General features: G+C 37.6%; 1 protein-coding gene across 3 annotated transcripts in view; it reads left to right on the top strand.

Moving 5' to 3' along the window:
* The window catches only part of LOC127639062 (cadherin-like and PC-esterase domain-containing protein 1), a 68184-nt gene that overhangs the window by 19091 nt on the left and 21871 nt on the right, over window positions 1-27222 (top strand). Inside the window, exons 5-14 of one of the 3 annotated variants that reach the window (XM_052120899.1) lie at window positions 4165-4231; window positions 4336-4492; window positions 9984-10111; window positions 10202-10271; window positions 10615-10764; window positions 11032-11139; window positions 11545-11690; window positions 12220-12248; window positions 12526-12712; window positions 14783-14951. In XM_052120899.1, the coding sequence (XP_051976859.1) occupies window positions 4165-4231; window positions 4336-4492; window positions 9984-10111; window positions 10202-10271; window positions 10615-10764; window positions 11032-11139; window positions 11545-11690; window positions 12220-12248; window positions 12526-12712; window positions 14783-14951 (1211 nt within the window). Of the gene's footprint in view, window positions 1-4164; window positions 4232-4335; window positions 4493-9983; window positions 10112-10201; window positions 10272-10614; window positions 10765-11031; window positions 11140-11544; window positions 11691-12219; window positions 12295-12525; window positions 12713-14782; window positions 14952-27222 lie in introns of all 3 variants that reach the window. The other 2 variants (XM_052120898.1, XM_052120897.1) reach the window with 2 other exon arrangements.

Genomic DNA, 27222 nt, shown 5'->3' on the forward strand with positions numbered 1-27222 from the left:
CGAGTGAAATGAGGTTGTGATCAGACATGGTTTTTAAGGTGAATTTAAGAGGTGTTATTAAGTAAAACATGCCTCTCTAACCTAAAACTTTACCCTAAACCTATAAGAGTTTAACAAAACGTACATCCTTACCCTTAACCAACACCTAAACCTGACCGATAAGTTTTAAAAGGCAAATGAAAAAATTTATTTTTTTTTTACCAAAATGTACATTTACTGATGCATCCACATAATTTTATGCCACTTCTATGCCACTTTCTCATTCACGCGTCTTTGGCTGGTCTCGAACTGCAGCCATTGAGTCCAACATGCTTTCAAGTGAGCTACCAAACATGCTAATGATGCCTGAATAAGTGTGTACATATAGGGGTGTATGTAATACAAGCGTTAAAATGTTTCGTTTTCAAATCATGCGTTAAACTAAAACTGTTTTGTTATCATAACATAGCGAAGGGTAAATAATGCAGTGAAAAATACGATTTTATAAGGTCATAATCAGCAATTGTACTCGTGATTTGTGTGACAACGAATAAAACGCACAGTTGTTGTAGCGCCTCTAGTGTTTATTTCCCCAGGAAACTGCAGCGAAATGTAGAAAGTGGCACGTAAGAGTCAGTTGCAAATATGTACTGTATATAGAGAAACATAGTTCATTCTATGAGACAAGGTTGCTTTTACTATAGCACATGACTTGTAACATTTTAATTACATTACCGACTACATTTACAAGCTTGTTCCATTGTAATGAAATTACACTGATAGAGCTTTGCACTTGTGATGTAAAGAACCACGATACGAGTCCTGAAGAGCATGCTAGGCAACACGTGAGCCGAAAATGTCAAATGACATTTTGTGGTGCCTGTATAACATTTTCCATGTCACATTTGAATTTTATGACACTTTTGGTTAAGTTTTAGGTTTAGGGTAGGGAGGAAGGTTTTGTTGATTTAAAACTCGATGAAGCATAAAACATAAAAAAAAAAAAAAAACACTTCTATTTGGGATTTATTTTTTTTTACTAACTTTTAGCGATACTCCGTGCATATTTCACCTCAAACTGCCACAATATTTTGAATGAAGTATTAAAATTTGGCTAAAATGTCGCCAAAAAACATGTAATTGTCATGAGATCAGGCTGGCCAAACATAATCCGCACTTCCATCCAAACGTGCCATATGAAGGTGTGTCATGCCAGGTTTGACGGCAATGATGCCAAGAATCACTGGTTCTCATGAGGTTCTCGTTATGCGTTTATTTCTGGATGTAATATTCCTTTAATCAATAAATAGAGATTTGGAAATAGTTTCGAAATGAAGCGTAGGCACTTACATTAGTTTGAGAGGAAGATCAGTTCAACATCGACTTAATTTGACATCTCCAGTCAGACTGTGCAGTGTGTGGGAGGCACTCTCCTGTCAGGTGTGTTATTTGACAATCGTGTAAATGTAGTGTTTTCAGATTGACTCTGTAATTAGTTATAAAGGTCAGTGTCAAGGGTTATATTTACTGAGAGTAACTCTGCTGCTGCAGCGATATTAAAAGTTAAATGCACATCATAAATGCCATTTAATAACAGTCATGGCGAGTTATCTTGTCTTCAAAAAGTCACTCTTTTCTCATATGTCAGGATAAGAACTGTATTTACAAAGCAAACCGCTTTGAAGCCGCTCATGCTTATTTAATTTTACTCCTTTGAGCCAATTATGGTCATCAACTCTGAGAGACCTCAAAGAATGAGGATAACAGTGCCTACGATTTGTGATCGGTCAATAAAGACCAATTTTCCCCCACTGCTCCTATGGCTGTCAGACTGCCCAGCTTCAAAAAAAGAGGCCTTTGTCTCCAGCTCTGAAACAATATTGCCTTTCTTGTTGGCCCAACGCCTACAGTAACATGGGCGATTGAGTCCTGGTGTTTGGGGTTAGGTTTGAAAAGGTTGTGTCCTCTTCATGATTATATCTGAAGGCAGGCTTGGGCGGTACATATACACATATGACATGGATGGGTCAGTGACCAAGTTGAATGTAATCTCAACATAGCTCACACGCTTGGGTAAGGAGTGACCGGGACTTTGGCAGGAGCTCATGTTATGGAGAATGATACTAATGTTTTTCCACCAAGTGTGATGTTCGGTCTCTGGGTTTGAAACAGCATCCCTGTATGAAGTTTAAAGTGTGTAGATCAGAGAAGTGTGTGTGATATGTGTACTGTAGTTATGTTTGTGTTCATTAAGGATTGTTTGAGAGTTTTGCTGTGTGGTATCATCCTTTTTCTGCCCAGAAAATAAGATTGAACACACATTGATCTTTTGAGACTATTGAAGCATGTTGTCGCACTATGGTGTAAGTTGTTACAATGAAACTTGTCATTAAAATATGCTATGCCGAATTTCATATAAATGAATCATTAAATGCATAATTAATTATTGAAATGTATCTGTATGCTATCGGTACAGAAGGAAATTGGTACATCAAATCTGCCATGTATTTCATTTCAGCTCTAGTTTTGAATCCATTTTCATTTAAACAGTAGCTCTCCTGTGTCTATTTTATTAAGAACTGCAGCAGAACTAACCAGAAATCCAAAGAAATTTGAAAGGTGACGCCCACTGTCGTTGAGTGGCGTGCTGATAACAGAGTTACATTTTACAATAAAGCTCCATTTGTTAACATTAATTAAGAACATGAAATAACAGTGAAAATTCATTTTAATTTCAACATATACAAAATACATCTTAAAATGAAAAGTTGTATTTCTCAACATTAGTTAATGCTCTATGTACTAACATGAACTAACAATAAACAATTGTATTTTTATGAAATAATATTAACCAAGATTATTGAAAGTTGTAAAAATATTTTGTTAATTGTTTGTTCATGATACCTAATGCATTTACTAATGTTAACTAATGGAACCTTATTGTGAAGTGTTGCCCTTTAGTGGCTGAAATGAAAAGACACAAATGCTGAAATGGATGCAAACTAGTGCTAAATTAAATACAAGGGACATTCACTGATTTATTTAGAGAATTAATGATTCATTTAAGTTTTTTTTATTATGTTTAACAATTTTATTACCTATTTAATGATTTATTGAAATATTTGGAGTTATTTGGCCACCATTAAACAAACCATATTTCAAATATTAGTTTGGCCAACCAACATCGTCATCAATAAATTTTATACATTCTGTGTGTGTGTGTGTGTGTGTGTGTGTGTGTGTGTGTGTGTGTGTGTGTCTCTTTTTTTTAGGTTACAAACTGGTAATTACAAGGGTATTATGCTATAAATATGGTTTTTGAGGACATTGCTGTGTCCCCATAGTTCAAATCGCTTAAAAAAAAAAACATTAAATTATATATTTTTTTTAAATGTAAAAATGCATAACGTTTTTTTGTGAGGGTTAGATTTAGGGTTGGGGGACAGAATCTATAGTTCATACAGTATACAAATCATTGTCTATGGAGAGTCCTCATAATGATAGCTGCGTGTGTGTGGGTGTGGGTGTGGGGGGGTGTGTGTGTGGGTGGGTGGGTTCTGATTAAATGGTGACGCCAGGACTGGAATCAGTGAAGGAATTTTCATTTGCAGAACAGTGCCAGAAATTGAGTCCACAATCTACTTTAGATAAAGTGAGCAATGCATGTGTTGAAATGAAGATTTGTAAACTCATAAACTTACATTAAAGGAGGGGGACCTGAGCCATCTAGAGACTAGAACATGGGTGGGCTCTTAGAGCCAGTGAGCTACCATCTAGACACCATACAGATCATTTTAGGGTCAGGAATGTTTAGAATTTAATAGTCATTAATCTTAAAATCATCTACATTAACTACTAATAACATTTTCAGAACATCCCCAAAAGGTATTGTATATCTACTCCTAGGGACACCTTTTTTTTTTTTTTTTTTTGGCCATAATTTTGTCCCAGTCAAAAACACACTTAAATGTCATGTAATCAATCTGTTGATCTCCTATATGAGAAATGTATCTACAAGTGTCTGGATGTCTTTATGGAAAGTATTGAAATAGCTCTGGCTGTGCTGCCAGGCTGCAGCCCCTGGTCCAGATGTCTGGAGCAGGTGTTATGTGTCGTCCTCACTGAGAAAATAAATGTGCCTGAACTCTGACTCTCTGCTCTACACCCTTGTGTTTTTCATTTTAGGAGTGACATTACCCATCCTCCCCTCTGCCTGCACTCCTGGAACCCCAGACAATGCTGAATATGAACGGTCAGTCATGTAACATCTGTGAGAACCAGGCAATCAAACATTTATATTATAATTGTTTTGCATAGGGTTAGTGTTTTCCTCTCAATTTTGATGTGATTGTACAGGATGCAGCCAGACATACACAGCTATTCAGACAATCACGGCTTGAACACCATCGTGAATGTTTACATCCTGGTTACCTCGGCAAGCCCTTTAACAGCTTTTGTCCATCACACAGCCTTGGTCAGAACTCACCTGGACAAAAATAGTTATGCTAAAGAGGTAAGAAAACAGCATTTTCATGAAGTGGCAGAGAGCTATTTGGTGGGTGTACTTCAAAAAATAAAATAAAAATAATAATAATATTTTTGTCTCGTTTTTCAGTAAAAAATATTCTTACGTTTCCTTAAAACAAGATACATTTACTTTAGAGGCCAAGTTATTTTAGATAAATAAAGACAAGAAAATAGGCTAAGAATAATCTCTCTCTCTCTCTCTCTCTCTCTCTCTCTCTCTCTCTCTCTCTTATTTATATATATATATATATATATAATGTGTGTGTGTGTGTGTGTACAGTATCTCACAAAAGTGAGTACACCCCTCACATTTTTGTAAATATTTGATAAAATCTTTTCATGTGACAACACTGAAGAAATGACACTTTGCTACAATGTAAAGTAGTGAGTGTACAGCTTGTGTAACAGTGTAAATTTGCTGTCCCCTCAAAATAACTCAACACACAGCTATTAATATCTAAACCGCTGGCAACAAAAGTGAGAACACCTCTAAGTGAAAATGTCCAAATTAGGCCCAAAGTGTCAATATTTTGTGTGGCCACCATTATTTTCCAGCACTGCTTTAACCCTCTTGGGCATGGAGTTCACCAGAGCTTCACAGGTTGCCACTGGAGTCCTTTTCCACTCCTCCGTGACGACACCTTCCATTTGAGGATGCCCCACAGATGCTCAATAGGGTTTAGATCTGGAGACATGCTTGGCTAGTCCATCACCTTCACCCTCCGCATCTTTAGCAAGGCAGTGGTCATCTTGGAGGTGTGTTTGGGGTCGTTACCATGCTGGAATACTGCCCTGCTGCCCAGTCTCCGAAGGGAGGGGATCATGCTCTGCTTCAGTGTGTCACAGTACATGTTGGCATTCATGGTTCCCTCAATGAACTGAAGTTCCCCAGTGCTGGCAGCACTCATGCAGCCCCAGACCATGACACTCCCACCTCCATGCTTGACTGTAGGCAAGACACACTTGTCTTTGTACTCTTCACCTGGTTGCCGACACACGCTTGACACCATCTGAACCAAATAAGTTTATCTTGGTCTCATCAGACCACAGGACATGGTTCCAGTAATCCATGTCCTTAGTCTGCTTGTCTTCACCAATCTGTTTGCAGGCTTTCTTGTGCATCATCTTTAGAAGAGGTTTCCTTCTGGGACGACAGCCATGCAGACCAATTTGATGAAATGTGCGGCATATAGTCTTACCACTGACGGGCTGACTCCCCCACCCCTTCAACCTCTGCAGCAACTCGTACGTCTATTCCCAACGACAACCTCTGGATATGACGCTGAGCATGTGCACTCAACTTCTTTGGTCAACCATGGCGAGGCCTGTTCTGAGTGGAACCTGTCCTGTTAAACCACTGTATGGTCTTGGTGCTGCAGCTCAGTGTCATGGTCTTGGCAATCTTCTTATAGCCTAGGCCATCTTTATGTAGAGCAACAATTCTTTTTTTCAGATCCTCAGAGAGTTCTTTGCCATGAGGTGCCATGTTGAACTTCCAGTGGCCAGTATGAGGGAGTGTGAGAGCGATGGCACCAAATTTAACACACCTGCTCCCCATTCACACCTGAGACCTTGTAACACTAACGAGTCAATTTGGACATTTTCACTTAGGGGTGTACTCACTTTTGTTGCCAGCAGTTTAGACATTAATGGCTGTGTGTTGCGTTATTTTGAGGGGACAGCAAATTTACACTGTTATACAAGCTGTACACTCACTACTTTACATTTTAGCAAAGTGTCATTTCTTCAGTGTTGTCACATGAAAAGATATAATCAAATATTTACAAAAATGTGAGGGGTGTACTCAACTTTTGTGAGATACTGTGTATGTGTATATATATATATATATATATATATATATATATATATATATATTCTGTGTAAAAAAAAAAAATCATAATTTCTCAATTTATAAAGTAAATGTATCTTGTTTTATGGAGATATGTTTACTAGAAAACAAGCCAAAAATACAGATAAAAAAAAAAAAAGTTGTTCACTGTTTGTAGTGTGAGAGCTTTACAATAATTATTCAGTTCAAAATAAAATACAATATCTGCATATCATGGTCTTAATACTCAAATCCTTTTAGATATAATCATTATATACCTTTTTAGCTATTCTGATAAGCGTCTAAATGTTTAAATCACATTTGTAAGATGAGATTTCTGCTGTATGCATATTGCAGTTTACCAATGATTAAAACTTGGCTAAGCATTTATTCCCCATGTGATGTTTATTAGGCCTCTGCAGCTGTGAAGCACTGCTCTTATTGCAATGTTGTGTATGTCATTTAGTGTTTTGTGTGTGTGTGCAATGCTAGATTACTTAAGAGGTTACAGTCTGTGTCTTGTAAGCAGCTGGAAGGCACACACAAATATAATAAAGAGAAAGAGCATGTTTACTGTTTGTAGGGTTGATAAAAGAGCCCTGACAAACAAGCAGATCACTGCTTGTTTATTGTCTGCATAAAACTCTGCACATACATTTGTTCCACAGTTGTATATAAGTGTGTGTGTGTTTGTGTGGGGCTATACGCTGTGTGTGTGGGGGGTATTTGTCCCAAGACGTTATATGACAAAACCTTCCTTTCGGGAGAGTGGAGGAGGTCCTAATTTGGAAAAACAAATAAATTAAATGTGCATGTTGTCGCAAATTTCCAAGTGTGTGGGTCTGGCTCAAACACAATTGTTATTATACTTCCCTCTACTGACAAAACTGTGCTTTTACACCTCAGCTTGACTCATTCACTTTCTCACTCTGTCTGTTATGCTGCTCATTGTACAATGGAACGGTTTCTCTCACATGATGCAATAATGTGCATTTGATAATAGTATGTGTCTCTCGCTAAACCAGCTAAAGTTTAACAGCTGACTTGTGCAGTGAGCAAGCAACTTAATATTATTTAATTGAAGTAACTTGTACCAAATAATTAGGCTAGAAAGCTGCATTACTGCCATGGGTGAGAGTTTTTATCTTAAGTCTAATGACACTGCAGTACAGTCATTTTAAGTGTTCACTTTATATCACAAATAACCATTTAATAACAAAGTCCTTCTGTAGTATTTATATGCAATGAAACAAAACAGCTAATGTTAATATGCTGTAGCTTATAAGTCTACATGCCTCATCAGTGTGTCCCCCCAAATTTCAAATGAAACCTACGCTACTGTGTGGACATCAATTAGACATGTGCCACCTACCTAAACATCGTTGCAGACCAGGTACACCCCTTCAGGGCAACGGTATTCCCTGATGGCAGTAGCCTCTTTCAGTGTGGCAGGATTTGCCCTGCCACACTGCACACATTGTTCGGGAATGGTTTGAGGAACATGATGAAGAGTTCCACGTGTTGGCCTGGGCTCCAAATTCCCCAGATCCCAATCCGTTTGAGAATCTGTGGGATGTGCTGGGCAAAAACGTCTGATCCATGGCGGCTTCACCCCGCAACGGCTTACAATCACAAGGACTTGAAGGATTTGCTGCTAATGTCTTGGTGCCAGATACCACAGGACACCTTCTGGGGTCTTTTAGAGTCCATGCCTCGGCGGGTTGGTGCTGTTTTGGTGGCACGCAGAGGACCAACTGCTTATTATGCAGGCTTATCGAGGACAGGAACTAACTTTGTGTGTGTGTGTGTGTGTGTGTGTGTGTGTGTGTGTGTGTGTATGTATACGTATGTATACATATGTGTACATATACATATACACACACACTACATACTATATATATATATATATATACTGTACATACCACAGTTAGTTCCTGTCCTCGATTCTGATTAGACAAGAAACGTTTCATGAGTTCTGATGTCTCCGAATATCAGAACTTGGACGCTTCACTGTTTGTATCACTCCACTTGTGTTTGTGCCATTCTAAACTAAAGTGTAAGAACAGTGCAGATGTGTAAATAGCTAGATGTGTCTCTTTGCATATATTTTTGTGACATTGCAGATTTAAGCCAGTAGGTGGCAGCAAAAGACAATTCTTTTGTGTGTAAATGAGTCCGCTGAGGTGACGTGCATTGCCAGTCAGTATTTTCATTCATCACCACTCTGTGATTTCTCGGATTACTACTACCCTACTAAATCTGGGAAAAACAGCTTTAACAACTTCAGCGTTAAAGCTCATCACATCTGAGAGACACAACAGGCTGATTCATTGCACAAACTCAAGGTGCTTTACTCATACCGGAGTTTCCACATTGGAGAGGATATACTGTTCAAAATTGTGAAGGACATTGCGATTTCTATAGTGAATGACTCTTGCGTTCACGATTCACCGGCTACCGAGGAATACCCTCACTTGGAAGGCTTTTTTCCACAGAGAAAATAGGATGCATTTGACAATGACATTATCTTCAGAAAGCTGACTAACACACTGCAGCATCTCTGCTTGGGAGTGGCAACAGATGCAGGTGATCGCACATGCTCCATATCTCTCTCTCTCTCGTGCACACACATAACTTGCAAGAAACAGCCTGTGATACTTGTTCTAAAGTGACGTTTTTGAGAGGCTTGGACGCATAATTTGGTTTGAACCAACAACGGCTGATTCTGTTGGGCACCAACAATTATCACAATCAGCCAATCGTGTGGCAGCAGTGCAGTGCATATAATCAAGCAGATACAGGTCAGGAGCTTCAGTTAATGTTCACATCAACCATCAGAATGGGGAAAAATTTAGATCTCAGAGATTTGGACTGTGGCATGATTGTTGGTGCCAGACGGGCTGGTTTGAGTATTTCTGTAACTGCTGATCTCCTGAGATTTTCACACACAACAGTCTCTAGAATTTACTCAGAATGGTGCCAAAAACAAAAAACATCCATTGAGCGGCAGTTCTGACTTGGGAAATGCCTTGTTGATAAGAGAGGTCAACAGAGAATGGCCAGACTGGTTTGAACTGACAAAGTCTACGGTAACTCCGATAACTACTCTGTACAACTGCGGTGAGAAGAATAGCCTGAGTTGTCGCTGTTTTGGCAGCACGAGAGGGACATAACAATATTGGACTTTATTTCTTCCATGGAACACATAAGGAGAAATCTTAACAGTCTTTTGCTAATGAAAAATGAGTAGTGAATCCAGCCTGTCAAACTCAAAAAGGGCACAAGAACACCATATGATCACAGTAAATGTAATCAATAAAACTCGTGCTTTATATTCCAAGTCTTCAGAAGCCATATGATCATGTTGTGTGATGAACAGATCGAATGATCTCATAGTTTCTCTGTGTCTTGGATAGTTGTTGCTGATGCAATTGAAACTTTATAGTGCAGCACTTGTAGTACTACTGTATCCTTAAGATGAATCGCTTGCATTGTATTCTTCCTTTTTTGTAAGCCACTTTGGACAAAAGTGTCTGCCAAATGAATAAATGAAATGTAAATTATGGTCCTTTTCATTCCTACACCTTCAGCTCATATATCAGACTAATTCAGATCGATCTCTCTCTCTCTCTCTCTCTCTCTCTCTCAGTTGCAGGTATTCTTTAGAGAGAGACTGGGTCCTGTTGCGTCACTGCAGGCCAGTGAGCACATGAAACGCATCATCAGTGACATCCTTAAAGCTGCTCTATTAACCACACAGGAGAGCAGCTCGCCCAGGTCACAAATAAACACATGTATATGATCAGAAATTGAATCGGCAGTACTGTATGTATATAATTTTGAATGTGTGTGTTGGTTCTCTCACAGATGTCAGCTGTGTTTTCAGTTAATGACATTCACTTTGCACTATAATGCCTCTCATCCAGTTGTGGTTAAGGTAGTGATAAACTTACAATACTCTTGATTGCAATTATATAGCAGCTTTCTGTCTATTTGTCTTTATGTTCCTCTCAAAGCTCTCTGTCTTGTCTAGAAAACAGATTTGCCAGCTTTCTGACACTATTTTTCCTTATTTTACTAATATGTCTGTTCTTCCTCTAAATAATTCTTCCTCATTTGTCAAAGTGACAGGAAAAGTGTCACTATGTAGCTAGTTCAGTAGCTATGATGTTGACGTCAATAATTCAATGCTCTCAAAGGGGCCACTAGATGGCAGCAAATTTATACACATTCTCACTCTCTGACTGAGGTACTACTGGTCTGCTCTTGGTCTGTCTCAGCTTCAGACTGATCTACACTTTGATGAAATGAAGGACCCTGACTTTGATGCACAGATCAGCAATGAGTACATGCTAGAGGATGTGCTGAAACTGCTTTTCCCAGCATGCATCAGTGAGGCCAGAGAACCTACAGAAGAGAACCAACTGAAGGTAAAACACAGACTCCTGCCAGCGCTGACATTTACTATACATATTTTTGAATTTTTTGAATTATTAAAAAAGAAAACATAGTACTTTTTAAATAGTAAATCAAAATAATTTTTCTTAGTGTAACTGTCATATTCAACTTTATTCTCAGCCACTCTGTATTAATTAATATATTTCCTTGTCTTTTTTTATGTAGAGACTTTTTTTTTTACATATATTTACCATTTATTGTTTTCAGTGTTGCTGTCTAATTACTCTAATTATGTGCAGCAGTACGGGGGCTGTGAGTGGCCAAACAGCTTGTGTTTGCCTCCAGAAGACCTGCATTTACTTCAGCAATTTAATCAACACCTCAAGAGACCAGGGCCTTTTCAGCTGGTAAAGACACATTCACATTATAAAACAGATAGTTCTTACTCTATATTCTGACTGGATTAGTCATGTTCAAAGCCATTCACTTTGACTTAACAGCACGTTTAATGTTAACACACAAAATGATTATAAACGCAGACCTGCGACTGCTTATTCTGTATTAATGTGCCAGCCAGGTTGATTTGCAACCGGAAACCACCTACTGGTATGCTAATGAACTATATTACTTGATAGAAGAATAGTTTTTCTATTATTAATTGTATTATTATTTATTAATGATAATAATAAAAAAACGTATACAAAAAATTTTGGGCATTTTTGTATAATAAATATTCCTCTTATTGTGTGTGTGTGTGTGTGTGTGTGTGTGTGTGTGTGTGTGTGTGTGTGTGTGTGTGTGTGTGTTGACAGCTGTACCCTATATCTCCTCCGGATCATCTCTTCCATGATTTAATCCAGAAGTCCCTAGTTGCTCAGGATTATGAATGGAGACCAGCTCTCATGGCCCTACTCCAACAGCTCAGCCTTTACTACACCAGAAGAAATCAGACTGAAAGGTAAAACACACACTTATACGTGCAAACAGATTCCCCAGATCATGTCATCAAGACTTGTTTTCTATCCGGTGATGAGATGAATTATGTTGCAGGCATGCAAAAATTCTGCCAGGGTCTGTAGATCATCTCATGCAAATAGTTCTGTTTCAGAAATAATGTTTTGTATTCCATTATTCTGTAGTCATGGTGTCCTGTTAAATTGAGCCTTTGGCGCTTTTTGGGTTTATTCCAGTCCATTCAAAACATTCTTTTTAAGGCCTTGCTTCTCCATTATTTCCCAATCCTCCTAATGTTGACTGAATATATATATATATATATATATATTCTCTCTCTCTCTCTCTCTCTCACTCTCACTATCTGCCTCTGTCAAGAAACTTGTGAAAGTCCTTAGCACTGTTAATCAGAATGATCACTAACTCTTTCCTCATGGAGCCACCAGCATTATGAGACCATTATTGAGAGTTTGTTTGTTTTCAACCTGTTTTGTGAAAATCATGTGAAGTAACTGTAGTTCCCATAATTACAACAGCATGGAGGACCCAAAGAGCCCTGGACATGGTGAGGCAAAACCAGATCCGTCAGATTCATTGTCAAGAAAGGGCAAGTACCCAGACAAAGGCTTAGCCTTGGTAGCCCATAATGTAAATTAATTATTGCTGTGGCAACATGTTAACTCATTTTTCATTGATTCATAATGATTTGTTTTAATTGTAACAAATATATAAACCAGTTATAACTTAGTAATAACACATTAACAACTATATATAGTCATATGTGTATACTGATAACAATTGTATTTGTTAATTTTTTTTACTGTTGAATGTGCCGTATTCAGGAAGGTGTGTTGATCCTCATCTGAGACAGTTGTACACACATCCGCCTATGTTACTTATGCCAACATTCAACCCATGGGTGAAAGAATATCGAGCCGAGGTTCCATTTGATGTGATCACTATTCGGATCAGACCAGAACCAGTGAGCTCACAGTGCCACATTCACCTGGATGAACATCGTGGACCAAAGTCAGTCACTACTCACTACCCATAGAATTAACTGTACAAACATAACATAGTGACGAATATTGTGTGAAATTTTCAGAATAATCACAATGCACCAAATGCTTCTTAAAATGACATTTAAATATTATTATTATTATTATATAAGCATAACAAGGATTCTTATGATCGTGTTTACAGCAGAAAAGAAGACAACTTTACTTTTGGAGATTAAAATGAGAAGAAGTTTTATATATAATTTAGGTTTATATAACTGGGGAAATGCACTCACGTTTACATTTATCTGATGCTTTTATCCAAGGTGATCAGATAATGTAGCCACCAGCTATTCTATGGAGACAGTATCATATGAAATGCTCCAATACAATGTTCGTAATGGTAAATGTGTCAAAAATATAATTGATCTATAATCACAATTATATTTTGCAAACAAAATTCACATATTCTTCTGAATGGTTTAAACTATGTATAGGTTGGTCATTTTTGTATATAGAAATGAGATAAAATGTTGAGTTTTTGGAGATATAATCTTCAGTGTGTGGGCTACAGCCATGCAGTCAGTGTTGTAAAACACATCGGCTTGAGCTGAGAAACAATGAACAAAGAGGCTGCAGTACGGTAGTGCTGTCGCTGCTTATTTCTAGGTAATCAGATCTGCCTTCTAATGTGTCAGCTCAAACTCACTTCAACCTTTGAATGATTTATCAGATTAATTTTTGAATTTGCTTTCCCATGCCAGTCAGATCACACACATACATAAAAAATCCCAGATTACTGCCTATTAGACTCTGTTACACTCTGTAATCTCTAAAACCCCAGAGAATAATAACTTCCACATATTTTAAGGTGACAGACACATTATTACAGCGGAGAAGCTGCCGTATTGTACATTATCACTCAATTTTCAAATGATACATGATTAGTGATATGAAATTGTTTTCATTTTCAGAATTTGGGTTAAAGTTTAATACATTTTAAAATCAAGATTTACAACTTTAAATATATATCAAGAGGATTGACCCTCACATAAAAATATTGATCCCAAGTGTATCGTTCCAATAACAATAAAGCTAAATGTGACTTTTATTATAAATATTACAATTATTGTTATAAACATAATAAAATGTTTTTGTGGTATCTTGATACGACTTTAAATTAAAAGTTTAAAAATTGTTAGTCATAAATGAAAAGCAAAAATAGTCTGATCATTTACAGTTTAAGCTTATTTAATGGTAATAACGATGACTTGCAAATATAATGTTAAATGACTAATTACCAATTTTATTCTTATATAAAACTGCATTCATGATAAATAAACAAGAATAAAAAAAAAATCAAATAGTTGGTCCGATGGACCGATTGCCCCAGATTTGAAAAGTAATAAAGTGTTATAAAGAGTCCATAATAAATAATAAGTACTTAAGTTAGTTGCTGATTATTTTACACCATCAAAATTATTTTCATATTCGGTTTTTTGTTCTTTTTTCCAGGAAAAATATCCAGATAATAATTTTGAAATAAAATTCTCTACGATAATAAAAATGTATTTTCAGAAGTTTATTTTAAATGAAGTTTCTTTTCCTTTGGACAAAACTTTAAGTTTTAAGTTTATGCTTAAATCAAACTAAATGTGATTAGGTTTATATTAATTAACTTAATTCAAGTAATATTCTCTGAAAGCTTTGAAGCAAATGTAATCACAGTACCGTACATTTATCTTGTTTTAAGGAAGTTTAGATAGATCATTTTACTGGACAAAAACCTATTGATTAAGAAAAGTGTTGAAAGCAAAGACTTTACTGATCTGTCTGAAAGAAGTCTGGGCTGTCTCCTTTCTCAAGGTTTGGTGAATGCATACCCTTATTTGGTAATGTCTGAGGGGTCACCTGTTGACTTGGACCCAGTTTTAATCCACAATAATCCTCCAGCCTTGTCATGACTTCAGTAACCCAAAAGTGAAGTGCGTGCGGGTGCGTGTGCGTGCGGATGCATGCGTGCGTGTGTGTATGTGTGCGTGCGTGTGCGCGCGCGATTTGGGACACTGTGTTCCTTAGAACTCCTCTCTGTTTCCCTCAGGATGGCAAACTACCCGGTTGGCCTGGGCAACAACAAAATCAACATTCTGGTTATGGACGATTCAGAGGCTGAGCCCGTTGTCATGACGATATACACTCTGCATATATACCGCGAAAGCAGGCCCAGCCTGCCAATGTTTGATGAGTATGTGATGTGCAGCTTCGTACAGGTACGTGGGAAAAATGCCCCAAATACACACACATATATATATATATATATATATATATATATATATATATATATATATATATATATATATATATATATATATATATATATATATATATATATATATATATATATATATATATATATACACACACACTCTCTCACCAGCTCCTCCCAAAAACTCAGTGGCAGACATTAATACACACTTCTCTGTCTGAAAATAATTTATCATTTAATTTCTTCTTTTTTTAAGCCTTGGAGGATCTATGCATGTTAAATCTTTGAAGGCAGTAAAGTATTTCTTTTTTAAAATGATGTGTTATTTATGTCTCACACTCTGTCTGTCTCTTTCTCACTCACACACACATCCTGCTACTTTCTTGTGGATGTTCAAGTTTCAGTGCAAGCTGATAGCACTGATCATAGTCTCAGTTATACTGGAACACAGTGAGTTTTTGTCACATGTCAGAGGTGCTTTCTGCCTCTTTGTCTCTTTCTTTTTCTCAGGCATGATATATGAATAAGTTAAGCATGAGTTTTGAAATCTTGTCGAATAGAGAGCGCGTTCTGAGCTTCAAAATCCGATGAGTGACTGACAACAGTAGACATATTAAAGAAACAGTTCACTCAAGAATGTAAATTCGTTCATCATTTACTCACCCCCTCACGTCACACTTAACTCACGTGACTTTCTTTCTTCCTCGGAATAAAAAAGGAGATATTAGTCACAACGCAATCAGTGCTCTCTTGCATACAATGAAGAGTGTCATTTATGACAATGTAAAGTTTTGGGTGAACTATCACTTTAAGTTACCAATGGAATGCCATGCTTTTGGGATAGACATAGTTCATCTTGTCAATGTTACACTGCTGGTGTGACACCTTCAGTCTAGCTTGAGCAGGACTCATTCTGCAATCTTTGAACCATATGAGGATTGCAAAAGATCCTCCCTTTCAAATGACATTCCTTCTTTCATCCCTTTGTTGCTGGAAAAGCTGGGGAGGGAGAGTGGGCTGGGAATTGAGCATTTTATCACGTTTCCCCTCAAGCAAATCAAAATGTTGTCTGTGGCTTTATTTACATCAAACCAAACAAATTCATAGCTCATCGCTTTGTAAATTAGGGACAGGACCAAAAACCATAAACCATAGTAGTTGCTCACTTGATTCACAAAGCAGCCTTTTGTTGATGAGTGACTTATGAAGATGTTAAAAGTTTACTAGATTGTTGAAGTAAATGAGGCAGGCAGGCAGGCAGACAGACAGACAGACAGGCAGGCAGGCAAGCAGGCAGACAGACACGACACATAGACTAGATAGATAGTTTGTTTGTTTGTTTGTTTCCTCAAAACCCCGTAGACTTACACTTGCATTGATTGATCTATCAATGTTTATCTATGGGATTTTGGGGATTATTTTATTGGACGTTACAGGAAAACCATAATTTCGATCAGTTAGAAAAAGTATAGCATGCTAAGTCAGAACAGATTGATGGTTTGTACAGATGTAATTTAAAAGCTGTAAAATTAGTTACATTTAATAGTTTTGGTGTTTGGATTTTGGAAAAACCCTTATATGCCCAACGTGTAGAACAGAACGTTGTTTTTTAAAATCCGCACAATATTTCCTGGCCATATCCAATGCGATACAAAAAACAAGGCCGTTCTGCTGTAAAACGGTCTAGCTCTGTTACAAAACTTGAGCTGCCAACCTACACCGAATTTTAAGGCACCATAGCCAGAGGTGAGTAGAGTAGCCAAAAACTGTGCTCAAGTAAAAGTACAATTACTTGCATTTTGTTTTTTACTCAAGTAGAACTAAAAGTAGTGATGTTAACCTGTTGATCACGCAATTTCACCGTACTCTGGAGTGATGTCACTCTGCTTACATTTACAATCTAATTTACCATCTATAAATGTAATTAATGTTAAGAAATTATACATCTTTTCAAAGGTCTAAAGGTTCAACATTGATATCCGATCTCTGCTTCATGACAGCAATGCTCCATAAACAGCCATTTAGTTATTTGTGCCAGGAGTACAAATTAAAACATGCAATATCAAAACGGGACTTCATACCTTTGTTATGAAAACGCGATCACCAGATGAATCCAGTTCGCCACACTATGTTCAATGGGTCAATGGGCAATTCATTGAAAAACATCCAATAGACCTTTTTGTCACTAAAAGTGATAAATCTGATAAATATTGATATATATATATGATTATGATCTCGCCTGAAAGAATTGCCCTTCGTCATCGTTCTTCAACAAACTATGCAATCTGAGCAGCATTCATGTTGTAAATCTGTATATTATCTTGTATATTAGAGTCCCATAAACAAAATGAGCCTGTCTCCAAAGTCTTTTTTTTTTTTTTTTTAAAGTGGTGTAGTTTTATTCATAATAGCCAAGCCGTGCAGTCAGATTTTGTGTTGTCTGGAAAGGCGGAGCCTTAATTTTACGATTTTACAGAGAAAAATGCTTGCAGGAAACAATTTTTTTGTTAGATCATCTTCAAATTTGAAACATAACTTCTTTAGAAGTGTGACTTTGAGAACATTGTATTTCTGGGTTGTCTTGGCACTTTTATTATTGTTTTTTAGATTATGAAACATTTTCAGCACAAAATATTTCCATTTACTATAAACTTCAGCTTCTCTAACTTTTAAAAATAACAACATATATTAAATCTGATACTTGGGAAATAAAGCCCAAAGTGTCTTCTTTCAAAAGATACTACAACTGTGTCCATACTCCAAAGGGTCAGTAAATACAACCATTTAAGTTCAGGTGTGTCATTTTCATGGTTTGTGCTCAAAAATGGGGTGCGTAACAACAGGTTAATAATTACTTGAGTAAGTGTAAAAATGATCCAATTAAATGAATACTCTAGTGAGTAAATAGTTACTTTCATATGTAATATGATATGTAACCTGTAATATTCTTTTGAATACACATTATAATACATATTTATAACAATTTAATAATAATAATTATTATTATTATTATAAATTCTTTCATCATTTACCCTAATGCAGTTCCAAACCTGTATGACTTTCTTTCTTCAATGCAACACAGTTAAGGAGATGTCTGACAGAAAGTTAGCCTTATAGTCACCACTTATTTTCACTGCATGTTTCTTTCCTCCATATTTTAATAAGTAATGTTGATTGAGACTGTCAGTCCCTAACATTCTGTCGTACATCTTTTGGGTTCCACAAAATACAGAAAGTCACACAGGTTTGAAACATCATGAGGGCAGGGAAATGATAACAGAATACTAATTTATGGTTGAACTATCACTTTATGTACACCTGTAAGATTTTGACGAATCCATCCATCCATCCATCTTCAACCGCTTATCCGAAGTCGGGTCGCGGGGGCAGCTGCTCCAGCAGGGGGCCCCAAACTTCCCTATCCCGAGCCACATTAACCAGCTCTAACTGGGGGACCCCGAGGCGTTCCCAGGCCAGTGTGGAGATGTAATCTCTCCACCTAGTCCTGGGTCTTCCCCGAGGCCTCCTCCCAGCTGGACGTGCCTGAAACACCTCCCTAGGGAGGCGGCCAGGGGGCAGCCTTACCAGATGCCCAAACCACCTCAACTGACTCCTTTTGATGCAAAGGAGCAGCGGCTCTACTCCGAGCTCCTCATGGATGACTGAGCTCCTCACCCTATCTCTAAGGGAGAAGCCCGCCACCCTTCTGAGGAAGCCCATTTCGGCCGCTTGTACTCGCGACCTAGTTCTTTCGGTCATGACCCAACCTTCATGACCATAGGTGAGGGTAGGAACAAAAATTGACCGGTAGATCGAGAGCTTTGCCTTTCGGCTCAGCTCTCTTTTCGTGGACAAGGTGCCGATAGAGCGAATGCAATACCGCCCCGCTGCCCCGATTCTCCGGCCAACCTCCCGCTCCATTGTCCCCTCACTCGTGAACAAGACCCCGAGGTACTTGAACTCCTTCACTTGGGGCAAAACCTCATTCCCTACCTGGAGTACGCACTCCATCGGTTTCCTGCTGAGAACCATGGCCTCAGATTTAGAGGTGCTAATCCTCATCCCAGCTGCTTCACACTCGACTGCCAAGCGATCCAGTGAGAGACGAATCTATCAATTAAAAGAAAAGTTTGGAACCAGTTTCTGGTCATTATTAAGGTGAAAAACGTCAACAATATTCCACAGGCACAATCATATTTAATGCTGGATAAAACAACTCAAGATCATGCTTTTATTAATGGCTACCTTCTCTGTTTCACAGCTTTTTAAAGTCCTGAATGGATTCTTAGTTCATTGTAGTAGTATTTTCAGTGTAGAAAGATTGATGTATTTTGGAAGCATGCAAGTGCAAAGCTTGTTCTCTGTGGTCCATGAGAAAAACATGCTGAATCTGTCAAATGCAAAGTTGCTATGTGCATGTGCTTTGATGCGCTCCAGTAATCACACACACATGCCACAGCAAAAGGCTTTTACACTTCACACGGATACAGTAGGCGCTGATATACACCAATCAGCCACAACATTAAAACCACCTGTCAAATATTGTGTATGTCCCCCTCATGCCACTAAAACAGGGCCAAACTGCATCTCAGAATGCTATTCTTCTCACCACAGTTGTACAGAGCAGTTATCTGAGTTACTGTAGACTGTCAGTTCTAACCAGTCCAGCTATTCTCCATTGACCTCTCATCAACAAGGCATTTCCATCCACAGAACTGCTGCTCACTTGATGTTTTTGTTTATGGCACCATTCGGAGTAAATTCTAGAGACAGCTTTGTGTGAAAATCCCAGGAGATCATCAGTTACAGAAATACTCAAACCAGCCCATCTGGCACCAACAATCATACCACGGTCCAAATCACTGAGATCAAAATTGTTCCACATTCTGATGGTTGATGTGCACATTAACTGAAGCTCCTGACCCGTATCTGCATGATTGTATGCACTGCACTGATGCCACACAATTGGCTGATTAGATAATCGCATGCATGATTGTTGGTGCCAGATGGGCCGGTTTGAGTATTTCTGTAACTGATGATCTAACAAGTTTTCTTAATTTGAAGCAGTAATTTTAATATTGAAATATCCGCTTGTCTTGGTGTAAAACGAAGGCATTGCGTAACGAAATTGTTTATTTTGCACACTGGCTGCTGCAGCCATGAGCTCGACGAGTGACACAGCGCAACTGTAAAGCTCCGCTGTCTTAAAAGTCCAATTCAAAAATCTCTCAATAAATTACGCATTTAATAAAACATATTTAATTGAAATCAGTAATGTAACAAAAGGAACATTGCCCATTGTAACAAAGTAAAAGTACAAAAAAATTAATTCGCAATTTACTTGAGTCCGAGTAAAAAGTACCCACAATTAAACCTACTCTTAAAAGTACATTTTCTCCACAAATCTGCTCAAGTAAATGTAATTGAGTAAATGTAGCATGTTACTACCCACCTTTGACCATAGGAACACTAATGTCTTGAAAGCTGTTCCAAACAGTAAGATACTGCCATATTCTAACCTGATAGCATGTGCTCCTTTTCCCTTCTTATCGTGTTTTCATTCTTTAAAAAAGCTTTTGCAAAATGAATCAAATGGGAATGTGCTGGTTGATAAACTGTTCTCATGCAAAACATAACAGTTGGCAAAATCCTTTAGTTGACGACATCTAACCCTCTTGAAATCACCACTTACATAGACAAAGTAGCTGACAGATGTCTCTGCTGTCTCCGTTTAAATCAGAGTTGTCATATGGCTCGTGATGGAGCGGGTTTTCAGTAGGGAACAATTTTTTAAAAGAAGCCGCCGCAATGCGGTTTCGTAGATCTGGAGCTTTTCCCGCTAAATTTGATGGGTGTTTTTCACACCTCGAGTTGGCTTTCAGACATAACGGATTGAAGATTGGACTGTTGGCATGTGTTCTGTTGATTTTATATGTACAATTTATATTCATGAACTTCTCCAAAGGTCAAATGGTCAACTCTGAGTATGAGAGACTGTTCTGTTTTCCATTTTTATGTCTCTATCTCTAACTTTTTCAGTCTCGCTGAACAGGACACCTGTCTTTCTCGGCAAAACACACAGGGTGGTCTTTGGGGAAAACAGTGCAAAATAAGAATTATTTCCAGCTGCATCATGTACGCATCTTTTTACGCCACAACCCTCTGCAGCTCAGTCGTGAAGACTATCACCATAAGCAAAAACCATCATACATACAGACACATAGTGGACTTCTACCAAGCACTAACACAACCACACAGTGTCGCCAAAGTTACAGCAGCAAGGATATAATCAAATCAAAAATGACCTTTTGTTTCATGTTTCGATGTATATTATTCCTTTAACAAATCCTGACATCCTTCCAAAACATCTTCCTGGTCTTCTATGACCCGAATGCTGTGGAAAACACTAGCGCAGTAGGAACAGAAAGGCAATGTGGCAGCGCAGAAGAATTCTTTGACGCTACAGCATGTCGACATCTACGCCCATCTCCTCTCAACACTCTCCATCTGTCCTAATGTTTGCCATTAGTACCCTTAGCATCCATCAAAGCTCTGAGAAGGCAAACAATCATCCCTGTTTTCCTCTTTGACAACAAAGCAACTAGAGCAATTAGATTAACATATGTGATTTGACCAATGATTTAAATGTGGATTGTTACTTCATTCTCTCCATTCTGAAGCAGTTGATGGTTGATGGGTCTATGCCTGGTGTTGTCATTAGTCAACTAACCCCTGGTTCCTAAAGCCCATTCCAGCTGGGAAGTACCGTTTGCATTTGGCATACTGGTCTGTGCGTGTGTGCGTGTGTGTGTGTGTAGTCTTTTGGGTTTATGGAGTCAGTAATTAGGAGAGGGGACGTATTTGGTGTCACCCTGGCACTGTAAATGTACATAGGAAGTATTTTATAAAACGGCAGTGCAATGTGGCTTATAAAACAGATGATGTTGTCCAGAATGTAATGGTCTATTAGGAGTGCGATTCTCTATCCAAGTATACTTGCATGTGTTGCACAATCTGATGAATGCGTTTTTTAAAAACTGAGTTGCACGACCTTTAACCTATAAAGAGAGAAAACACAACCAAGAGAGCTGTTTCATGTTAACTTACAGCCTGTTTTTTTGTAAACTATATTTTTTGTCTCCTTATACTGGTTTCAAAAAGTGTGATTGTATTTCTTAGTGTTTAATTAAGACCGTACAATAAGGTACTATTTGTTATTCTGTTTGTCTTTTTGCATTGGGTATAATCTAACAATGAACAATAGATTTTTACAGCTTTTAGTCATCTTGTTTAATAAGTTATAAAAATACTATTGGTCATGGTTAGTAAATGTTAGTTGAAAATGCATTAGCTAAATGTTAACATGAACAGTTAAGTTAACATTTAAGTTTTTCAATTTAAAAATGTACGTTTTCAAGTTAACATTAATCAAGAATAATAAGTGCTTAAATATTGTAAATTGTTAGTTCATGTTAACTAATGTTAATAAATACTACCTTATTGTAAAATGTCTTTTTTTTTTTATATCGCAGTCAACACATTTATTCAACTTTACTTTTGACATTACAACAGTATACTTGTATTCTATTCTGATGATAGTGAAACTTTGTAGTATGGCACTTTTCGTACCACTGTCTCCTTAAGATGATTCGCTTATAATGTATTCATCTTTTGTAAGTTGCTTTGAATAAATGTAATGTAACAGGTGTCTGGGTTTGAATGCATCAACAATCACATATTAGGATTCTTCATGATCAGAAAATAATAACAAGACCATCTTAATGGATAACTTGTTTATAAATCGAATTTAGATTGGACTTAAAGTACAGTGACAGTCATTTACTGTTTATGCCATATTTTAATTATCATCAAAGCTTGACAAATCAATAAAACATCTTTATGTTACATAATAATATGGTATTATGTAACAAAGATAGAAGAAAATAAAGAGGTGCTGAATATATGATTGCATTTAAATTAATTAATAAAAGTAAAACAATTGTAATTAGATGCAATTTGAGAAAATTCAAGTTCGAAGTTATTCACATCAAAACAAATCCTGAGATTAATCACTAATAATGATCTCAATCTATTGATAGCCCAAGTTTTAATAAAACAAAAGTATAGAAAAAGAAAAATCGAAAGATATGTAAACGTAGAGGAGCCACACACCTAGAAAGCTCCCATGGACATGATTTTAATAAGTGAGCATGTTGCTTCAGTTCATTTGTCTCTCTAAAACCACCTGGACTCTCTTCCACTAGCAAGTGATCTATCATGTGCTCTCTTTTCATGTTTTGCTCTCATCTCATCCCCCCTTCCTCAATGGGTCAGTTAGAGTGCCATGATAGTCAGTGCTGGACGTCTGCAAACTGGGACCACCAGTACCCCCACTAAAACAGAAGCTCCATTCACCCCGCCTGGCTTTGAAGTCTTCTCGAGTGTCTCGGGCCACTGTATTGTCAAGCTAATGCAAAATGTTGCCTGATTATTAGGCCAATTTGATTTTTAATTAGTTGAAGATGACGCAGGTAGAATGGGCAGGTATGCAAACAGTTATTAGTCCCTCCCATGAAGGGTTGTATCGAAGTATAGACACACACACGTCCCGGTTCTGTCTCCCTTTGTTTTCATGTAGCCGCCCACTTTCATCCTTTAATAATAACAAACAAAGAAAAGCAATTTTAAAGAGAGCACTGGACTAATGATGGCAATGCAAATGAAAATATTTGAGCAATCCTGCCGAAATATGAAGGGCAGTTTGGGGCATAAGCACTCAAGAGCCACACAAGAGCTGTGCGTCATGTTCGAAGTGTTCTAAAGGAAACGAAGATTTTTAATGAAGATTTAACGAAGATTTAATTGGGTTTAAAAACCCAAAATGCAAGTCATTTTTCAGTGAAAATCTTGATGAGAGAAGCAGTCCCGCCATTTCTCTTGAGAACTTGCATTGTTCAACATTTCTCTTGTGAGCGTGTTTACATCATGAACATGCAAATTTTTTTGTTCAAAATGAATTACTTTTCGTGTGTCTTCTTATGTCTTCAGAAGACTTGAAATATTTGGACAGGAGACACACGGACTACTTTTATGATCCTTTTGGGCCCTTTTTAAAGGAATATTCCGGTTTCAATATGAATCAAGCTCAAATAACAACATGTGTGTCATAATGTTGACTTCCAAAAAACAGTATTTTGACTCGTCACTCCTTTTATATAAAGAAAAAAAATCTAATTTACAGTAAGAATGAAAATGAATGGGGCTAAATTAAAATAAACGTTAAATTATTCACAATAATCATGTTAACGTGTATAAAGTGTATGTCTTGTGGCTCTACTTTTAAAACAGGGTGTATTATCGTTTTTTTTTTCTCTTTTATTATGACTGACCCCATTCACTTCCATTGCAAGTGCCTTTCTGTAACAGTTTTTAAATTTTTTCTTCTTTGTTATTTTTGTAAATAATTGTTTGTGGCCATCACCATTATGACACAAATGCTGTTGACATAGTCTCTGTGACCATTAGTCCAACTACTAATGAAGCTTTTCACCGCACCTCACAACTCGAAGTTATTTAACCATGTTTTGCTTCCCCTTTCCGCATACCTTGGCGGTCGGTATGGTGATGGTGAGAGTAAAGCGCTCATTTCCTCACTTTGTCAAGAGTGTTTAATCCTGCTTTGAAGTGCACCAGCTTGGAGTATCCCCCACCTAGAGCCCCCCAATCCTATTCCATAAAGAAATGTGCTACTGTTTGAAAGTTATCGGTGTACTACTTAGCTCTGGAAATGTCTGTGAACATCGGGAGCTAGCTAACTCAATACACAGAGCGAATGTCCACAATGACCGATTACATTGACCTTATTAGTGCTGGGCCGAGTTAGCACTAGTGAGGGGAAATACCAATTTGATGCAGTGTGTCACATTCACAGGACTTTAATTAGATACAGCTGTGTTTTGCTTCAGATCTGATTAAGGAAAGACATTTCCATTTCTCTCACACGCAGCTGTTGGTCACATGTTGGCTAGCTTAGCTAAAAATGTACTATGCTAACTATAGAGTCCACCACAATACCATTGCTACTACTGTTATGGGGTAGTTGACTTGAATGCTTTTAAACAGCATTTTGGTAGTTCCTTTATAATAATGCATGCAGCTAATGGACCCTTTTCAGACTGTGATGACGCGTTTCCGCCTCATTGAGCAATGTAAATCTAGCAAACTTTTATATTTACTTTTTTTTTTTTTTTGTGTACATTTATACCAATATACTTTGTGTTATATTACCCTGGAATTAGTAAAAAAACAAAAAAAACAAGTCACCACAGATGCAATAAGGTTTCTAATACAACTGCTGAGAGACTGTCTTCTCTGTTCTGATTTCTGTAATCTATTGTTCTGTTTTTTTCTGCATTCGGAAAGCTGTGGAAATGTATTAGTGGCGTTTTTACTTTTGACTTTGGAGCAAATGGGTAAGCTAAAATTGTATTTGCCAAAGTCTCCCATTCCATATCAAAGTTTATCCTGTAATCGTTTACTTCTGCTTTCCAAAAACCAAAAGTGTGAAAAGGTTCCACTGAGACACTACTTGGACTATTTGTGTTTTTGCCAATTAATTTGTCACATTGCAAGACTGAAATGCTAGTGAAGGCAAAAAGTTTTTAAAGCTTAGAAGAAATGCAGTCACAGCAGCTAAAATATACACGTTTCCTTATATTCATATACATTTTAATAAAAATTCTTAATGCTGATTTAAAAACAAAACTCATATGCAAGCCATTCACCTATTGCTTTGCTAATCCTCGATACTTAGAACAAACTTTCTGTGTCTTATGTTGCTAATCCTGATATATCTCTCGTCTCATATTATTTGTCTTAAATTGCAATCAGATTTTGACAGAACGTTTCAATTAGGATGATTGATAGATGTGGAGAGAGATATGAGAGATCTTGTTCCCTCCCTGACCCAATACTCTCCCTCTTTTACTTTCCTCTGCATCTCCGACACATACCGGGTCTTTTTTGCTCCATCAGGATCCGGGGTGGAATTAAAGAGATTATGTAGCAGCCCATGTGCGCGCGTGATCGGGAGCTCTCCTTTTGAAGTCTGTCAGATCAGACCCATTCACACAGGGATTAACATCTTATAGCACTGCCGGGATCACACCAGGCCATTTTACAGTAAACGCATATACACGCACTACCACCAATGCACTTTCCAAGAATTATGCTCTTATTATGTGTGCTGTGTGTACTTCCCTACTATGTGTGTGAGGGAAAGCAGAATTGTGAGCCAGGGATAAATCAGAGAACAAGCATCCTCTCTGTTTAGTCATTAACATCTGGTATCTGATTGCTGAGTCGGGACTATTACATCGTGGAGAAAGAGAACATTTAACTTTTTCACACTTACCTTGCCAGCTCTTTCTGTTCTGCATTTTTTCAATTCTACCTTGATTTTGCTTTTTGTCACCTGGTTTACCTCACTGATCTATATATATAACTGGATAGCTCATGACGTCACAACAGTGAAGCTACTGCGCCGCCATCTTGGTATTCCCTAACGTTCTGTATTCCTGTGGGTCTCAATGGGAAATCGTCTGTTTTGGTGAGTAATTTTTACCTATCCAGTCACATTAAAAACAATGTTTTACATCTGTATACACTGCATCACAATGCAATCTTCCTAAATATGTAATTCATTATTTATTTTGACTTTCATTTTTTCCCCCGCTTATTTTAAATGTGAGCGTGTTATGTTACTCTTTATTGCAGCAGCATTACGTTCAGCGGCGCACGTGTTACCTCAATAGAAACAAGTTTAAGAAACTGAGGTAAGATATCAGTAGAATTTTTTTTGCAGGCTTTAAAGTTTTTATTCTGAATACATAATTATGTTTTGTAGCTTTTGTTTACGTTGAACGTGCATTGTGGTTATTTTCTTAGGATAAATGAATATTAGCTATGCAGCTAACGTTAACTTAGGAAAATAACCACAATGAATAACAGTATAACTCACCAAGTTAACTTTTTTGGTCAAGTTGAATATCTAATTGCAGATCAACACCGGTTACATATGATGAATATAATGTGGGCTTGCATTAATTCTCTGTGTGTGATTTGTAGTTTTTGCAGTGCACGCCTGAAACCGGACCAGCTCACGGGCATCATTTATAAAGTGATCAATTGGAATAGACGCGGAGCAGGGCTGGACTGGTAATCTAGCCTACCGGACATTTTTCCGGTGGACTGACGCACTTTGGGGTCGATCACGG

This window comes from Xyrauchen texanus, chromosome 47 (assembly GCF_025860055.1).
Source record: "Xyrauchen texanus isolate HMW12.3.18 chromosome 47, RBS_HiC_50CHRs, whole genome shotgun sequence".
NCBI lineage: Eukaryota > Metazoa > Chordata > Actinopteri > Cypriniformes > Catostomidae > Xyrauchen > Xyrauchen texanus.